Source organism: Lampetra fluviatilis, chromosome 13, assembly GCF_964198595.1.
Source record: "Lampetra fluviatilis chromosome 13, kcLamFluv1.1, whole genome shotgun sequence".
NCBI lineage: Eukaryota > Metazoa > Chordata > Hyperoartia > Petromyzontiformes > Petromyzontidae > Lampetra > Lampetra fluviatilis.
Genome location: NC_136287.1, coordinates 6,565,081 through 6,582,783, shown reverse-complemented (window position 1 = coordinate 6,582,783; position 17,703 = coordinate 6,565,081). Strand labels below are relative to the sequence as shown.

At 49.3% G+C, this 17,703-nt stretch overlaps 1 protein-coding gene across 1 annotated transcript in view; it reads right to left on the bottom strand.

The window, feature by feature from the left end:
• Positions 1-17,703, bottom strand: part of LOC144935476 (A disintegrin and metalloproteinase with thrombospondin motifs 7-like) — a 98,373-nt gene that overhangs the window by 5,782 nt on the left and 74,888 nt on the right. The window contains exons 21-23 of the mRNA XM_078862170.1: positions 15,507-15,680; positions 6,629-6,775; positions 5,535-5,694 (exon numbers count right to left, since the gene is read on the bottom strand). Of these exons, the coding sequence (XP_078718296.1) occupies positions 5,535-5,694; positions 6,629-6,775; positions 15,507-15,680 (481 nt within the window). The remainder of the gene's footprint in view (positions 1-5,534; positions 5,695-6,628; positions 6,776-15,506; positions 15,681-17,703) is intronic.

Sequence of the window (17,703 nt, the reverse complement as noted above, 5' to 3'; positions counted from 1 at the left end):
CAAGTGCTGTTAGCGAGCACCTATAAAGGCCGGCACGGCACACAAGGGAGTGGGTGGCCAACACCACGCCTACCTGGCTTTGTCTCCCTAGTGGCGAAGTTTACACACCGAACCAGGTACTCAATTGAAGCTGAGTCAACGTAGGGGAGGCCCATGACCGGTTAAGATAATCATCACTGGTGTTGGCCATAAGCAGGAATCAAACTCGGGTCGCCGGTTTTGTAGCGCAGTGCGATAAGCACAATATCACCGCTCCCACCCACACAAACACAGACTTATATGCAAAAATGTACATAATCATATCCACATGTAGTGGGTTCTAATCAGGCACACACCAAGACTGGGAGGCAACACGTTGTATTCTCTAACACAACCAACACTATTCAACGTTCCAAGGTTAACTATGTACATTCCGAGCGACTATGTACATTACAGGTTAACTGCGTAAGTGGTGGCCACCGTTCCTAACCACCTAACCACTTGAACAGATTCCCGATATGGTTGAACGAGAACTGCCGACACGCCGTCGTCTCGTTGTGTACTGAGCAGCGAAGATCGGAGAAGACGACTTCTTCCCCGGATTGAACAGCCATGCTCCCTCTCGGGGCTCAGCTTATATCTCCTGTGGCGTGACCGGGCTCCGCCACTGGGCACGCCCCCTTCTCGATCCTTCACGAAGAGTCTAGGTCCACATCACGTGGCCCGCTCACCCCCTTTCTGGGGGCCCCAGTGCCCCCTCGTCCGGTCACGTGCTCTCACGGGTTCACCCACAGTATCATGTCCTGACCCGACCTCCGTGACATCCGGAATCTGCCCTCTAGTGAGCCTTTGTGCATAGTACACCCACTGTCGCCATTTATGTCGTTACACATACAAAGACCAAAAATCTCCTGTATAGCCTTAACAGACTATTGGGGCAACTAGCTTTTTTGCCCGTCCAAGGACGGGTGGTATATTGCAGTAAATCTGAAATATTCAATAGAAAAATTGTTCAGCTCATGATTATTAATGAGGACGGGGTGTTGCCCCATGTGGAGTGACTTCACCCGCTAATGGTTATTGGGGAGGGGTGTGGCATGTGGAGGGGTGTGGCATGTGGAGTGACGTCACCCACTCATGATTATTAATGAGGGGAGGGGTGCGGCATGTGGAGTGCGCGACCTTCTTGTGCGTTAGTGTAAATTTCCACACGTGCATGAATATTAATGAAGGGGGGGGGGGGTCTTTTGCAGTGACGTCATGCACGGATGTCGCACTGTGCTGCGTAGATTTATTTTTTACCGTCACTTTCTGTAAAGAAACGTCATATTTGAAGCGACTTTGTGTTATAAATTATTTAATTCGGCTCGACCTTCCTCTGCGTTCGTGTAAAAATCCACTCACTCATGAATATTAATGGTGGGGGTGGGCCTCGTGTGGAGTGACGTCAGGTTGGGGGATGGTTCTCATGTGGAGGGACGCCACGCGCGGGACGGACAGACATTTCTGGGTGATTATAGTAGGTAATTGCTGTTAGTGAGCACCTATGAACGTCAACATGGCTCGTAAGAGTGTGGTGGTGTGCCCAAGACCAGTGCTTTTGTCTCCCCAGTGGCGATGTTGATACACTGCACCAGATACTCATAAAATTGTGATTCTAAATAGGCCCAGGTGCAGTTCAGATATTACTTGCCACTAGGCCTCGGCAAGGTAAGGTAATTTACCCTTTTTACCGGGTAAAAGGGTAAAGGTAAAGGGTAAAGATGTCGACATGCCAAGGGGTAAGGTAAAGGGTAGGGTAAAGGTAGCTCGGAAGAATTACCCGGTAGGGTAAAGGTAGTGTGAAGTATTACCCGGTAAATACGGTGCCTTGTTTACCGCTAAAAGCTCCGTGGCGCAGTCCGTGGCCTCCATTTAATAAGTAATATTAAAAACAACTTAAAAAAAACACTTTTATTAAATGTACGAGTAATGGCAGAACTCCACGACTCCAGGAAGTGGCCCCGAAGCTTGCCATGACGTAAGGGGCCGTGGTGATTTACAGCCAACGTCAGTTGACCGTGGACAATTAGACCCAAGCCGAAACATAACATCTAAAAATGATTTTATGATAGAATATAATATTGTCATCAGTATGACATAAGTATACCAAGTTTGCAGTCGATACCATATTAGGAAGTGGGTAAAAATGTAGTTACAAGATTTGAGGATACAACGACGACAACAACAACAATGACAACGACAACAACGACAACAATGACAACAACAACAAGCGTGTAAAATTGGAATCATCGAGAGTATTTTATATGAGTAAAGCGCTCTACCTAGCATTTACCGTTATAAACCTTGTTCATGTGTAGTTCCCTAGTAATTACCCTGTAATCGGGTAATTTGTATGGGGTAAGGGTAAAAGGTAGGGTAAAAGGTAGGCTCGTTGCTTTTTACCTTTTACCTTACATGCTAAAGGGTAAAAGGTAGGGTAGAGTGATTGTATTGTGGTAAGGTAAAAGGTAGGGTAAAGGTAGGCTCGTTGTTTTTACCTTTTAACTTTTACCTTACCATGCCGAGGCCTACTTGCCACTGACGGTAGCCGTTGTCAAGAATTGAACACAGGTCGCCAGGTGTAAACACTGCGCTAATGCTGCCCACAAAGACAAACATCCCTCGTACAGCCTTTACAGACTGTTGAGTAAAGTGCTATTGGCGAGCACATATACTGCTGACACACACAGCCACGCACGCAGCATGTCACTCAAGTAAGTGTGTGTGTTTTAAAGCCCACTTTTTGAACCCAAAGTAATGAAAGATGTCACGGTGTTCATATTCTTTGGGTCTTTCGGTAAAGTCACGTAGATAGGTTCTTTGGACTTTACCGAAAGACGTATATTTATTTAAAATAGAGAAATTGAATGGAATATATCAAGGAAAGGGCATTTTAATTTTCATTTGTTGTGTGCACGGAAATCAAGGCCTTTCTTTCTTGCACAAATAACAGCACCAAATGGTTGTCAACAATAGTCTAGATTTATATATCGCACTGAAAGCTGCAATTAGCACGGTTGGCTTCATACGGTGCGAAATAAGTTCAATTTACATACATACAGTGCCAAAAAAGTTTGTGAACCCCAATGATAATTATGGAAATTCCATAGTTCTACCATCATAGCGTTCTTGAATCAAAACCGTTTTTTTCTTAAATATACAATAGGATTTATATTAAACAATTCCGTGTTCTTTGAAACAAAATCATATATGAATTCAACAAACTGAGTAATTAAGGTTCAGGGTATGTGAAAAAGTAAGCGAACCCCCTGGTTTAATGAGCTCAATTAAGGGAATAATAAGAATCAGGTGTTTAAATATTTAGTTAGATCTTCAGAGGTGAGTTTGGGAGGCCCACCCTAATATAAAGATCAGAAACTGTGAGTTTGGTCTTCACCATAAAGGTGTGTGGAAACAGGTCGTGCCATGATCAAAATAAATCTCTGAGGACCTCAGAAAAAGAACGATTGATGTTCATCTATTCTATTCTATTTCGGATTTATATACTGTCCTTTCCAGGGCGCTTTAGTCCGGAAAGAGTTACTAAACCATTTATAAGGATTTGGGGCTCCGCCAAACCACTGTAAGAAAGTCTACAAATGGTGAAAGTTCAAGACCACAGTCACTCTACCCAGGAGCAGTTTTCCTAAAAACATCTTTCCAAGAACAAACCAGAAAATGATCAAAGAAGTCACAAAGAACCCCAGAGAAACATCCAGGGATCTACAGGCCATTCTCGCCTTGGCTAATGTGAGTGTTCATGACTCAACTATCAGAAAAAGAATGAATAAGAATGGTGTTCATCGATGGATAGTAAGGAGAAAACAACTGCTCTCCAAAACGCAAAACGAACATTGGTGCCTGTCTGAAGTTCGCCAAATAGCACATTAGATGATCCACAAGACTTCTGAAACTATTCTCTGGACAAACCAGTCAAAGGTAGAACTTTTTGGCTTCAATGAGAAATGTTATGTTTGGCGAAAACCAAACACCGCTTTCGAACAGAAGAACCTCATTCCAACCGTCACGCATGGTGGTGGGAATGTGATGGTTTGGGGCTGCTTTGCTGCCTCAGGACCTGCATGGCTTGCCATCATTGACACAACCATTAATTCTACATTGTATCAGAAGATTATAGACGAGAATGTCAGGCCATCTGCCCGTGAGCTGAAGCTGAACCGTGGTTCTTGCAGCAAGACAATGATCCTAAACATACAAATATATCTGCATAAGAAGAAGATGAAATTTGCGTTTTACAATGGCCTAGTCAAAGTCCGGACCTAAACCACATTTACAATGTTGTGGCAGGACCTGAAGCGAGCTGTCCATACAAGGCAACCCTCAAATGTTACCGAGTTGAATGAGTTCTGTAAGGAGGAATGGGCCAAAATTCCACAAATCCGATGCGAGAGACTGACTAACGGTTACAGGAAATTCTGAGTTGCAGTCTTTGCTGCTTAGTGATCAAATCTAAAGGTTCACCTACTTTTTCACACATGGTTATTGAATGTAGAATAATTTGAGGATAAACACACGTTGAAAGAGTATCATGTTTTGTGTAATTTGCTTAATCCGGTTATCTTTACATATTTTTAGGACTTAGATTAAGATCTAATAACATTTTAGGTTTGAAATATGTAAAATATGTGAAAATCCTAAGGGGTTCACAAACGTTTTCTCGGCACTGTACAAAGCTGCCTGGGTCTTGCAGGCTTTCAAAATTTGTTTTTCATTTCCAATAGAGGCAGTGCCATCTAATGTTTACATACGTCCAATCCATGCTTCTTGGGTGGCATTTTAGAAAGACAACTGCACGATTCCCCCAGCCTGACCTTCACCCAAAAAAAGATATATTCTGATATACTTTACCAGCTGTCTTATCAGCCAAACTGCAGATTTATAAGGTGTTTGTAAACTGGAACTGTCAGTATAACAAATCCACACTCATGCACCACTTCTCATGTAAATGCAAAGTCTAGTTTAACTGGAGAGAGAAGCAAATCTAAAATTATATTTCGTGAGCCGGCAGGTTATAGAGTACATAATATAAAAGCAAAGTGAGTGGTTTTACAATGATCAACCAAGTAGTAGATACAATTCTAGCTTTTGTAGTTATGATTGAAATCTAATTAATGTATATAACTTGATTTTGGATGGTCAGGCACACCATATAGCTCGTAGTATATAAATCCTCAAGTTCAATGTGGCAGTGTTGATAACTTATATTTTTCGTTTCGTTTTGATGCATTACCTAATCACTTCCTGCATGCGAGTGCCAGAGTGATGATGCATCTACAGTTATTTTCCAAAGCTTTTCTGCAGACCATTACTTGGAGATACAACGATCACTGGAATTTGTAGCGCACAGCCTGGAGAATTGTGATTCGTGCAAGGATAGAATTCCTAACTTATTTTAATCAAATCAATTTCTCTAAGAGTGTTGCAGCACACCAAACACTTAAGAGGATATAGGAATGCAGAGGTGAGTGGGGTTAAGCCTTGCCTATACTTACTTGGGTCATGAGTCTCACACTCATGGATATTGCATTTCTGAGCATTGTCCGGCCGTGGCACGTGCTCACACAGGGTCGTGTTGTCCTCTGCTCTGCGCGTTGTGGCATTTACGCATTTCACGAGCCGTCTCTGAACGCCTCCCCCACAGGCTGCCGAACACTGTGAAAACACGGGGTTGGGAGGAGGGTAGTTGTGGGGTGGGACATTGAGAAGCGATGTGTCAGCGAGGTTAAAGAGGTGCCTGAGATGCTTTACAGATGTGCTGACTGTCTGTGCTGTGTGTGTGGGGGACTCAAAGTGATCTGTACAATGCCCTTGTTGGCGTGGCATTTTATAAATTAGTTTTTTTGTTGTGTTGATGTGTTCATATGTGCCGCAGAATTTTTTTTTTATTGTCACACGTTTGCGTTTTTTTGTAATACACTTGTAAACTGTCGTGGCTTGGTGGATCAGAGTTTAGAGGCCTGAGCTGGCACCACTGAGATTCTTTGTTCAGATCTGGGTAACCTGCCTGTGATCAACTAGGTTCTCAAGTGTAAGCAAAGTTGATGGTCTCGACCCTTTAATGCAACAAAAAATCCCATCACGTAAAATTTGGTTTTCTACCTAATTTGGCCGAATTCCAGCTCTAAGAATTAAAACAATATTAGCTTGATTACTGTGAGACAAACACTTTTTTGGAGCACGGCATGTGGGAAGTGCAACTCCTTGAGTGTTGATTAAAAATGTCACTTTAAGGGATGTCAAAAGTGCCGCGGTTCTGTGATATATCTCTCCATGGACCACTCTCGAACGTATGGGGAGTGATACATGGCTCTGCAAGAGTTCCGATTGGACACTGTCTCATGAGACTGATGGCACAATTTGAATATTGGAAGAATATAAAAAGTTAATTATCAAATCTGTTTGCAATATAAATCCAAGATTATGCTACAAATTTGGATAAAATCAGCAATATACATTAAACTTGCAGGCACCTGAAATTAAACAAAAAAAAGTTAAAGAGAGCATAATTAGTGATTTACAAAGAAGCTTTGTGCATATGTTTGCATACATTATAAGATAACAGATTTGCAATTGTCAATTCCCTCACCTCGCCCCAGGGTCCGCTCAGCCACTCGGCGCAGGCCTGCAGGTTGCAAGCGCGGCTGCTGTCAGGTTTCATTTTCTTGTAGCATCGTCCCGGCTTGGGGCAAAGAACGGGGCGCCGCTGCGTCCCTCCCCCACACGCACGTGAGCACTGCCGCCACGGAACGGAGACCGCAGGAACCCATCACTCCGTTGTTAATTTCTCCACAAGCACGCATTCACTCATGGTTGTCGTCCATCATATTTGTGTCTGGCCCCTGCAGCGAACATACGCAAGACTATGCCATTGTGTGCTGGAGTCAGGGTCAAAATTTGCCAACTTTGAAATGTAGCCACAAATTACTCAACCGGGGTTATACATGGCAAGTATCACCCCCCTACTGGCAGACAAATGCCTCAAGTCACTGTTGCTCATGACATTAGCACGGTTGGCTTTGTACGGTGCAAAATAAGTTCAACATATATACATAATAAGAGTATCGTGGTCACATGAGTTCTAATCTGGTTAAACAAAAGTAAACGTTAAACTTGTTTTTGTGTAATAATGGATATCCACCTCCATAATGTGTGGGCTGAGGGGGGCTGATTCCCACCTTCTGAAGGCTCAGCCCCCTTTAGTTTTTGCATGGTTCCCCCTTTACACATGGTGACGCTACAGAGTTGTGGATGTCCTTTAACACTCTTCCCCTGATTGTGAGACGACCAGGGACAGTGGTGTTTGTATACAGCCGGTACGTTTCATTTTTATCAATGTGAAGTATCGGAAATGACGGCAGGAAACTTCTTGACGGGTAACACACTTTTTATTAAATCTTGACTTGTCACAATACAACGTGTGGTCTCTATTCTTCCGACGACACACTTTACTTAACTCGTGTAGACTCTCTGCCTCTGGCTACACTCTTACTTAACTCGTGTAGACTCTAGGCCTCTGGCTACACACATCACTTGTCTCGTGTAGACCCTATGCCTCTGGCTACACACTCCACTCGTCTCGTGTAGACTCTAGCTCTCTGGCTACACACGTCACTCGTCTCGTGTAGACTCTAGCTCTCTGGCTACACACATCACTCGTCTCGTGTAGACCCTATGCCTCTGGCTACACACTCCACTCGTCTCGTGTAGACTCTAGCTCTCTGGCTACACACATCACTCGTCTCGTGTAGACTCTAGCTCTCTGGCTACACACTCCGCATGCTGACACTGCATGCTCCCCCTACACTCCGCCTCTGGGTTACACCGAGTCCGGGTCCTCACAGGACAGCGGGACTGGGTACCGCAGGGCCCTGTCTCTTCCTCTCCGTCTTCAGTCTTCGCTGGTTACACTCTCCCTGTGCGCCTGTGCGCATCACCTTATATAGTCCCTCCTCCCGGGAGACGGAGCGGATGCGGACCTCGATGTGAGCATCGCTCCTTAGTGAACCAATCACGACGCGCTATCTCTACGATCCGCTTTCCCCCAGCGCGTGTTTCCACTCATCACCCAATCACGCCGCGCTGCCACCCGATCACTCCCACACCAGCGCGTCACCGGCACCCAGCCAATCAGCACCACACAACACACGATCCCGCGCTGACCCCTGATCCCTCACCGTCAGCGCGCGTCACCACACACACATCCAATCCCGACGCGCTGGCACCTTATCGCTACCCCAGCGCGTATCGCCACTACATCACCCCCCCCCACATAGCTCGCAGCCGTCCCGGCTGCTAACCACAACCTCACACACCGTTAACACAACAAAACCCCCACCCCCCCAGTGTGCCCCGTAACACAACAACAACAGCAACCTATGTACAATCTGACAATTAACACAAGAAAAGTCAACAATAACACACAACACCTTATAAAAAGCTATATACAGCCCGACGAACAACATAATAAAAGTGATTTCCAGAAAATGAACGCGCCCGGCGTCCCCGTGACTACCGCAGCGACGAGGCGCTCCAACTTCCTCGACTCCTCACATGGTAGGTCATGAAAAGTAGCGCGCCTTGGCGCGAGTCCGTCTGGCCGGTCCGTCATATGGGACGGGACGCTGACGACCGTCCGGTGGTTCCGGTTGCTCTAGACGGCGCGGGTCGGGCCTGAAAGGACCGGCCCCGCCGTGAAGATCCGGCCGCCGGTGGTCGGCAGCTGTCAGTTCCGAGAGACCTGGGAGGAGATCAGGCGGAAGCATGTGAGGATCAGGCAAGGACATTTTCCCCTTTGGGTCGTCGGTCACGTCACATGCTCGGCCCTCACGACACAAGGGGAGGCCATATGGAGGCGAGAACGGTTTCAGTCGGGAGGGGTGGACGTACCACCGTCGCTTTCCCCATTTTATCTGAACGCACTGGGGGCGTGCAACACGCACGACCTCCACGGGTCCCCGCCATGGCTTCAACAACTTAGGCGACGTAGCCAAAGGCGCCTGAGGGCAATGCAGCCAGGCCCTGTCACCCGGTCTCCAGTCGTGCACGGACACCTTTCGTGCACGCAACCGCTCGTTAGCAATTTGGCGAGCCCGCGAATTAAGCCGTGCGGCCTCCCTTGCCTCTGTCAGCTTATGAATATTAAATTTAATATGTTCTGCCAATTTAGAATTAGGTCGTGGTGCGGACAGGCCAAGCTGCGTTTCCATTGGCGGGTCGGCTTCCCGACCGTACATCAGATAGAATGGGGAAAACCCCGTGGCTGCATGGGGGGCCATTCTATACGCGGCGAGGACCCCCGGGACCTGCAGGTCTCAATCAACATGTGCCTCACACACCCGCTGGCACAGCATAGAAGTCAAGGTCTTGTGGAGTCTCTCCACCATCCCGTCCGTCTGCGGGTGGTACGGGGAAGTACGCACCTTCTTAGTGCCCAACAGATCGCACACCTCTTGCAGCAATTTACTTGAAAAAATTTTCCCTTGGTCGGTCAGCAGGCGTTCGGGAGCCCCCTTGTCCAGGACGTAGCCCTCGACAAAGGCGTCCGTCACAGCCGCCGCCGACTGGTTGGCGAGTGGCCACGCCATAGGCCACCGGGTAAAATATTCGACCCCCACCAACAGGTACTTATTACCCCTAGGCGTGACTGGAAAGGGCCCCAGAATATCGAGCGCAACAAGCTCGTTAGTGCGCGAGACTTGAATGGATTGCAGCGGTGGATTAGCTGCCACGGGCGGTGGTTTCCACCTGGCGCACTCAACGCATCCCTTCAGAATATTTACCACGTCGCCCCCCATTCCCGGCCAATAATAATCACGCTGAAGCAGGGCAAGCGTTTTGTTTACCCCCAAATGCAAGAGGCGTTCGTGTGCGGCCAAAACAACTTTCCCCCTCACAGCAGAAGGCACCACCAGTGCATGCCGCCGGGACAAACTGTCCCATCTCATCAACATGCCCTGTTTAAGTACATAGGAGCCAGTTCGCTCCTGGTCCTCGTTAGGACCTCCCACCCTGCGGCGCAACGCTAGCAGGGAGCTGTCCGCCATTTGGAGGCGGCCCCACTCACTCAGCGACAGTGAGAGCAGCGAGTCCCGATCCTGAGAGGTAGCGGGAACATCCCCGATTGGTGTGTCCGCGGTCGCAACCAATGCCCCCCTATCTTCCCCAACCGGCGGTTTACAGCGCGCCGATCCCGATAGACACGCACATTTCTGATAAGGCAACAATCGCGACAGGGCATCGGCATTTGTGTGTCGCAACCCCTTACGGTACGTGGTCGTGAACTGATAGTCTTGGAGGACTTCCAACCACCGTGACAATTGGCCTGAGGGCTGGGCGACCCTCAACGAATACTGTAGCGCCGCGTGATCCGTCCGGACCGTAAAGTGACGACCATAGAGATACGGTCTGAACTGTTGTACGAAAAATACAATGGCGAGCAGTTCACGACGGGTGACGCAGTAGCGCTGCTCCGCCGGAGACAACACCCTGCTACCATAAGCGACCACCCTTTCGACTCTCCCAACGACCTGGGACAGTACCCCCCCAATGCCCGTGTTGCTAGCATCCGTATCTAGCAAGAAGGGACTCGCAAAATCCGGATAACGCAAGGGTGGGGCACCCACCAAGGCGTCCCGGAGGGAGCAGAACGCGGCCTCCTCCTCCGGTCCCCATCGGAACTTCACACCTTTCGCCGTTAGAGCGTGCAAGGGTTTTGCAATAGTGGCGAAGTGCTCAACGAATCGGCGGTAATACGAAGCAAAACCGATGAAACTGCGCACGTCTGCAACTGACGTGGGTGTCGGCCATGAACTGACACAGTCCGTCTTCGCGGGATCGGTAGAGATCCCCGAAGAGTCGACAATGTGACCCAAGTATCTAACGGACTTACGAAAAGGGTGGCATTTGGCCGGTTTAAATTTCAATTTAGCCGATCGCATTCGCAAGAACACCCCTCTCAATCGCTGGAGGTGTTCCTCAAATGTTCTACTGAAAACAATGACATCGTCAAGGTAAATCAAGCACCTCTCCCATTGCAAGCCGGACAAAACCAACTCCATAAGACGCTGAAACGTCGCTGGAGAGGAGTGAAGTCCCATGGGTAACCGGTTAAACTGGAACAAGCCCCCTGGAGTCCGAAATGCTGTCTTAGGTTTAGACTCTTCGTCGAGTGACAACTGCCAGAATCCCGATAATAAATCAAGAGTCGAAAAATATCGCGCACCAGACAATGCATCGAGGGACTCGTCCATCCTGGGGAGCGGATACGCGTCAGCCACAGAGATCTTATTCAGGCGACGGAAATCTACGCAAAATCGCAAGGACCCGTCTTGCTTCTTAACCAGCACAATAGGTGCTCCACAAGGACTGGAGGAAGGCAAAATAATGTCGGCTTCAAGCATATCGTTAACGGCCGACTGAACATGTACCTTCTCCGCAGGACTCAGTCGGAAGGGATTTAGCCTGACCGGCGCCGCATCGCCCGTGTCAATGTGGTGGCGCAACAAATCCGTACACCCAATGTCATATTTATGTTTACTGAACACATCAGAGAATTCCCTGAGTAACTCGCGCAGCGCACCCAACTGCACACCTGACAAATCGTCCGAGCCCGCGCACAGCGAATGGACCCATTCAAGGTCCTCCCTTGGTTCAATGTTTTGCGTGGGGCTCGGATCAACGTGCGCAACCAGCCGCTCCTCCGCAGGAACCCGCGCCGCGTGAGCCAGCACGGTACCCTGCTGAATGACGGCTGGCCGCGACCCAGCGTTTAAAACCATTACAAACGGATCCTTGTCCGCCCGAACCAAAGTGTGAGCCACCGACAAATCGACTCCCCCGACAGCCCTGTTAGAAGGACCCAAAAGCATGCCTTGTTCCAAAGTCCCCTCCACCCATGGTTTCCGCAACCGGAGGGGAATTAGCATCTGTGAACCCGGGGGCACGTGCACGGTCTGCGTCGCCAACGCTTGTATCGTGGCGCACGCCGTCCGAATCTCAGTAGGGTTCGTCAAAAATGAAATACGGCGACCCGATGGTAGTTCAATGCAACGCTGATCGATTAGAATTTTAATGGGCATCTTAGCCAAAAAATCAGTGCCCAATAGACAAGGAACCGCCAAAGAAGACGAAACGAAAACGGGTCCCGACAATTTGATATCTCCAATGCAAATGGATGCCCTAATCTGACCGATAATGCCCAACGATCCCCCATTTGCGGCGAAAAATGGCACATCCACTGGGAGCAGCGGACGGCATTGTACGGGGAGAATGTTATAAATGAGGTCCGATATAATAGTCGCCGACGCCCCCGTGTCCACCAATACCCTGACCTCGACCCCATCAATAGAACCCGCGACGACGGATGAACCCGCTGAAGCAGCCACAATTCTGTGCCCCAACTCCGACCATTTAATGTCTCCCCGGTCCCGGCCGAAACCCCCTCGCCGAACCGAATCCCCGAACCCTAACCGGCCCTCCTCCGTCGCCCCGCGACGGCCCATGCATGTCGAGTGTGTGGGCCGAGCGTGTGAGGTGCCGCGACTTGCCGGGGTTTGTAGAGATGCCTTGGGGCCTTGGTCGTCGTCCAGCCGAGATCCCATGGCGCGCTGACGGGGAGCGCGGCAACCGGACGCCACGTGGCCCCGGAGGCCGCAGTTATAGCACGTGATGAGGGTCGTCGGTGATCTCGGTTGCTCCAGCTTGCGGGCCGATCGCAGAGGCGACCGACCCCCCGACCTCCAGTCCCCTGGTCGTTCCGCGGCGAACGCATCCTCTCGCGGACCGACGACTTGGGGTTCGGTGATCACCGGACCCGGAGCTGAGGCCACGGCAGCGTTGCAGACGATCCCCTGTTTGCGTTGAAGGACCTCGTGCGCTTGTATACTCGTAGCGACCCGTAAGGAAGAAATGTCGATCTCGTCGGCCGTGTTGATGGGGACCCCCAGGTCCTGCGCCAACTTAAGCAGCTGCTCCAAAACCATCGCATCCTGGCCCTCCTCGTCCATCCGAGGGAATGCAGCATCGGCGAGAGCCAGCAACGCCGTGCGATAGGCGAGCGCGGTCTCCGTGTCCGCCTTCCGCCTCGCGTAAAAATGATGGCGGCACGCCGAGGGAGGTCCGTAGACCTTGGCCATGAGACCCAGCGCTGCCTTCAGCGTAGAGCGGCCCGACCTCCGAGCAGACATGAAGGCCGCGAGCGCGTTGTCGTCCAACATGGCAGGCAGTGCCCGCAGCGCCGTAGCATCGGACCAGGCAGACATCTCCTGATGCGCCAAAAACCTGCGCTGAAATTGGCCCCAGTCCCCGCCTTCCGCCTTGAAGGCTGACAATGCGGGGAGGCGCTGTTGAAAAATGAAGTCGTCCTCCGCGTCGTGGTTCCTTCCCGCCGCTCCGTCGGTGTGTAAGATGGCGGCCCCAATGGCGGATGACTGATGGCGGTCCGCAGCGCGCGTTGATGACGTAAGAGGGCGCGCTTGGAGAACCGCCGCCACGTGGCGGTCGCCGTTCCCGCCAAAAGTCGACGCCGATGAAATGGCGGGAATCGCCAAGTCATTTTGGCGGGAATCTGCGGGGCGACCCTGTAGAATCTCCGCCGCCGTCTCCGCTCCAGCCGACGAGCTGATTTCCGCCAGGATGGACGCGGCGGCGAGCAGCAGCTCCGCCAGACGAGAGTGCGCCTCACGGAGCACGGCCTCGGTCCCCCGTCGCTCCTCCGGCACCGTCGGCGGATCTTGCAGCGTGGGCCATTCTTCATCCTCACCCCCCGACGGCAGCTGGCCCGGGTCGTCAAGGTTGTCCTCGCGGTCAATCCCGTGGGTCCGATTGGTCTTCCTTGTATCCATGCTTGGAAGACAGTTTCACTTCTGACGCCAGTTGAAGTATCGGAAATGACGGCAGGAAACTTCTTGACGGGTAACACACTTTTTATTAAATCTTGACTTGTCACAATACAACGTGTGGTCTCTATTCTTCCGACGACACACTTTACTTAACTCGTGTAGACTCTCTGCCTCTGGCTACACTCTTACTTAACTCGTGTAGACTCTAGGCCTCTGGCTACACACATCACTCGTCTCGTGTAGACCCTATGCCTCTGGCTACACACTCCACTCGTCTCGTGTAGACTCTAGCTCTCTGGCTACACACATCACTCGTCTCATGTAGACTCTAGCTCTCTGGCTACACACATCACTCGTCTCGTGTAGACTCTAGCTCTCTGGCTACACACGTCACTCGTCTCGTGTAGACTCTAGCTCTCTGGCTACACACATCACTCGTCTCGTGTAGACCCTATGCCTCTGGCTACACACTCCACTCGTCTCGTGTAGACTCTAGCTCTCTGGCTACACACATCACTCGTCTCATGTAGACTCTAGCTCTCTGGCTACACACTCCGCATGCTGACACTGCATGCTCCCCCTACACTCCGCCTCTGGGTTACACCGAGTCCGGGTCCTCACAGGACAGCGGGACTGGGTACCGCAGGGCCCTGTCTCTTCCTCTCCGTCTTCAGTCTTCGCTGGTTACACTCTCCCCGTGCGCCTGTGCGCATCACCTTATATAGTCCCTCCTCCCAGGAGACGGAGCGGATGCGGACCTCGATGTGAGCATCGCTCCTTAGTGAACCAATCACGACGCGCTATCTCTACGATCCGCTTTCCCCCAGCGCGTGTTTCCACTCATCACCCAATCACGCCGCGCTGCCACCCGATCACTCCCACACCAGCGCGTCACCGGCACCCAGCCAATCAGCACCACACAACACACGATCCCGCGCTGACCCCTGATCCCTCACCGTCAGCGCGCGTCACCACACACACATCCAATCCCGACGCGCTGGCACCTGATCGCTACCCCAGCGCGTATCGCCACTACAAATGTATACCAGTATCATCTGTTTCAAATTTAGGAAGAAATAACTAATTCATACCCTCATCTTCAGCTTTGACCAGCTCCTCATGGTCAAGTTCTAAACAATACAAAGAATTACTCTCAAGAAACCAACAAAGTTTGGAATAGAAACCAATTAAAATGCACTATATTGTCTCATGCAGTTGTGAGTTGAATGAAAATATATTTTTTCACTGTTGTGGAAAGCATCGTCTCTTGTTGAGTAGTCCAAGCACTTACACCTCGTTGTTTAATTCCTCTCTGGCAACTATTGCATTGTTACTCAACAGCCTTTAACCATGTACCGACATTGTCTAGACAAGTAGATGAAAATGGATGTCAAACATTCACTCTTGTCATCACCTCCGATTAAAAGAGGGAGTGAGCCATGAGATGTCACACAAAACAAATGGTAATTCCTGCAAAAAACTGCCCAAAATATTCCAATTCCATGACCGCATTTCACAACCATACTGTTGAAATTATTTTCGCGAATACCCCAAGCGGCTTGTGCTATGCAGCGTCAATCCACTCACTGTCTGCACGCCCTAATGGGCCGAGTCCCTGCCACTTACGGGACTCCATTGTCCAGCGTCCCAGGCAAGGCACGGCGGGGTGTTGCAGGACATGGAGTCGGGCGGTTGGGACAGCAGGGACTGGCAGTGGAAGGGTCGCAAGGGTCGCCCATCCCGCTTGTCCACGCAGAGCACCTCGCGCGTCCGCCGCTCTCCTCCGCAGCCCTCCAAGCACTGCACCACGTGCCACGTAGGAGACAACAATCTACATCTGGGACGAGTCAAAAGATGCAGTCCTGTAATGAATTGCTCGCTCATGCCACTGCTGGCAGAAAGGCCTCCACTAGAGAAAGCTCCAGTGAACCTTTCTAGAGGGCATTTGGTTTACCCTTAGGTATGCGTGTACAAATATATATAACTAACTTATTTCGCACCATACATAGCCAACCATGCTAATTGGAGATGAGGGGGAAGGACAACAAATAACATAAAAAGCAGTTCTAAATAAATAACTTTTCAATCTAGATTTAAAGTGCATAGCTGCAGTGGTTTCCTAATATCGTAAGAGCGTTCCAGACAGCCGCATTAGCGCATCTAAAAGCGCGTGATGCAGTGACCGTCTTTGTTCGATGACGAGCCAAAAGCGACTGCGAGGATGCCGGCAGTTCGCGTGATGGTTTATGCTCCTTGACGAGATCAGCCAGGTATTGTGGTTCATTTGTGGCAAGCAACTGTGTGTGTAATCTTAAAAAAAAAGATGTTGATTAAAAATTTGGGAAACATTACATCCGGTTTACAAACCCGCATGTAATGCGACACACGTTTACCACATGTATACAGTATGAGGCCACCATTGATAGATTTACGACACGGAAATGTCATTTATGACCTCTTCCAACATAACTGAACATATTTTTGCATGGTGATGTTTCGACTGTACAACGTAGTAGAAAGTCAGTGAGTTTTATTTTTAAAGGTCAAATCACTTAAGCACAGCAAGGAAGTAGACAAGGTAAGAACAAATACATTTAAACATTTATAAAAATTACATCATGGGACCTCCTTTGCCAGTACCAAAATATGAGAATAAGTTTTCCCCTTTTTTTCTGGCAAAAAACAGGTGTTAAGATGTTAGAATACGAAACTAAAACGTTTTACAAGGAATCATGTCTGCATTAACCACAATACTTGTGGTCAGAATGCAAACAAAAAAACATACTCTGATAATATATGCCATTGTCTTTGAAACTGATTGGTCCACACCAGAGACAGCTTTCTTTTTAGCCGAGTCTCAAAACGGTGTTAGACCAAAGGACGCCAAAACGCCTTTTGGCGTTCTCTGGTCTAAGACGATTTTTCCTGTTGTGTGCAAAAGCTGAACTTGCCTCTGAATCGGTCAAACTGAACGTGGATGTGCGGAACGTGATGAGGCGTGATGAATCGCATTCAACAGAGCCTGCGTGCAATGTGTATTTGGTTGTGTCCGTCATGAATCGGGCCTTTAAGGCAAGGTTGGGTTTGATGGCATGTTCATAATAGCTCGCGCTAAAACACTCTAAAGTGTAAGGCATACGAAATGTAAAAAAATAAATTTTCTAAAGGCTCATTTAATCCTTAGAAAAAGTCCATAAACCTTAAGAGATTTTCAAACATATAGTTGAGTTTGTTATTATATAAAACCAAATGTATGGTTGTTTCTACGCTTTATCCACAACACAGTTGTCTAATTGTGTAGCCTTGACGAAAACGTGTTGATGAAAATGGCGGGACCTTCAACGTAAACATTTTCTATCCTGCCTGACGTGCCTAGAGATCACTGTGCAGCGGGGCATTGGTGAATGATGGCAGCCCTACTTTATGGGAAATTATTGCAATGCTGTGGTTGGTTGAACACTGCTCTGACTGCCTGTTAAATCTCCTGTTGTAAAGGGAAAAATGAGCGCAGCCATGGGGATGAAAACTTTCAAAGGGAAGCAGCTGCATTTCCTGTTGCTCTCAAATGAATACATGAATGAAAACAAGTAATAAACTCGTCCGCCTTAACGATTAACTATGCCGGATGATCGGCAAAACCCACATGCACAGAGGGGAGACTAATTATCTTAGCACCGCCGCACAAACAATTCCCACCTACCACTTTTCAGACCACCTTAATTACTGTAACCAGTGCTGCAGCTATCAATGGTGCAGGTGGTGCAACTGGGCTCTCGGGTTGCAGAGACCCAGGCACCGGGCAGCGGAGAGGGAGAGGGTGCAC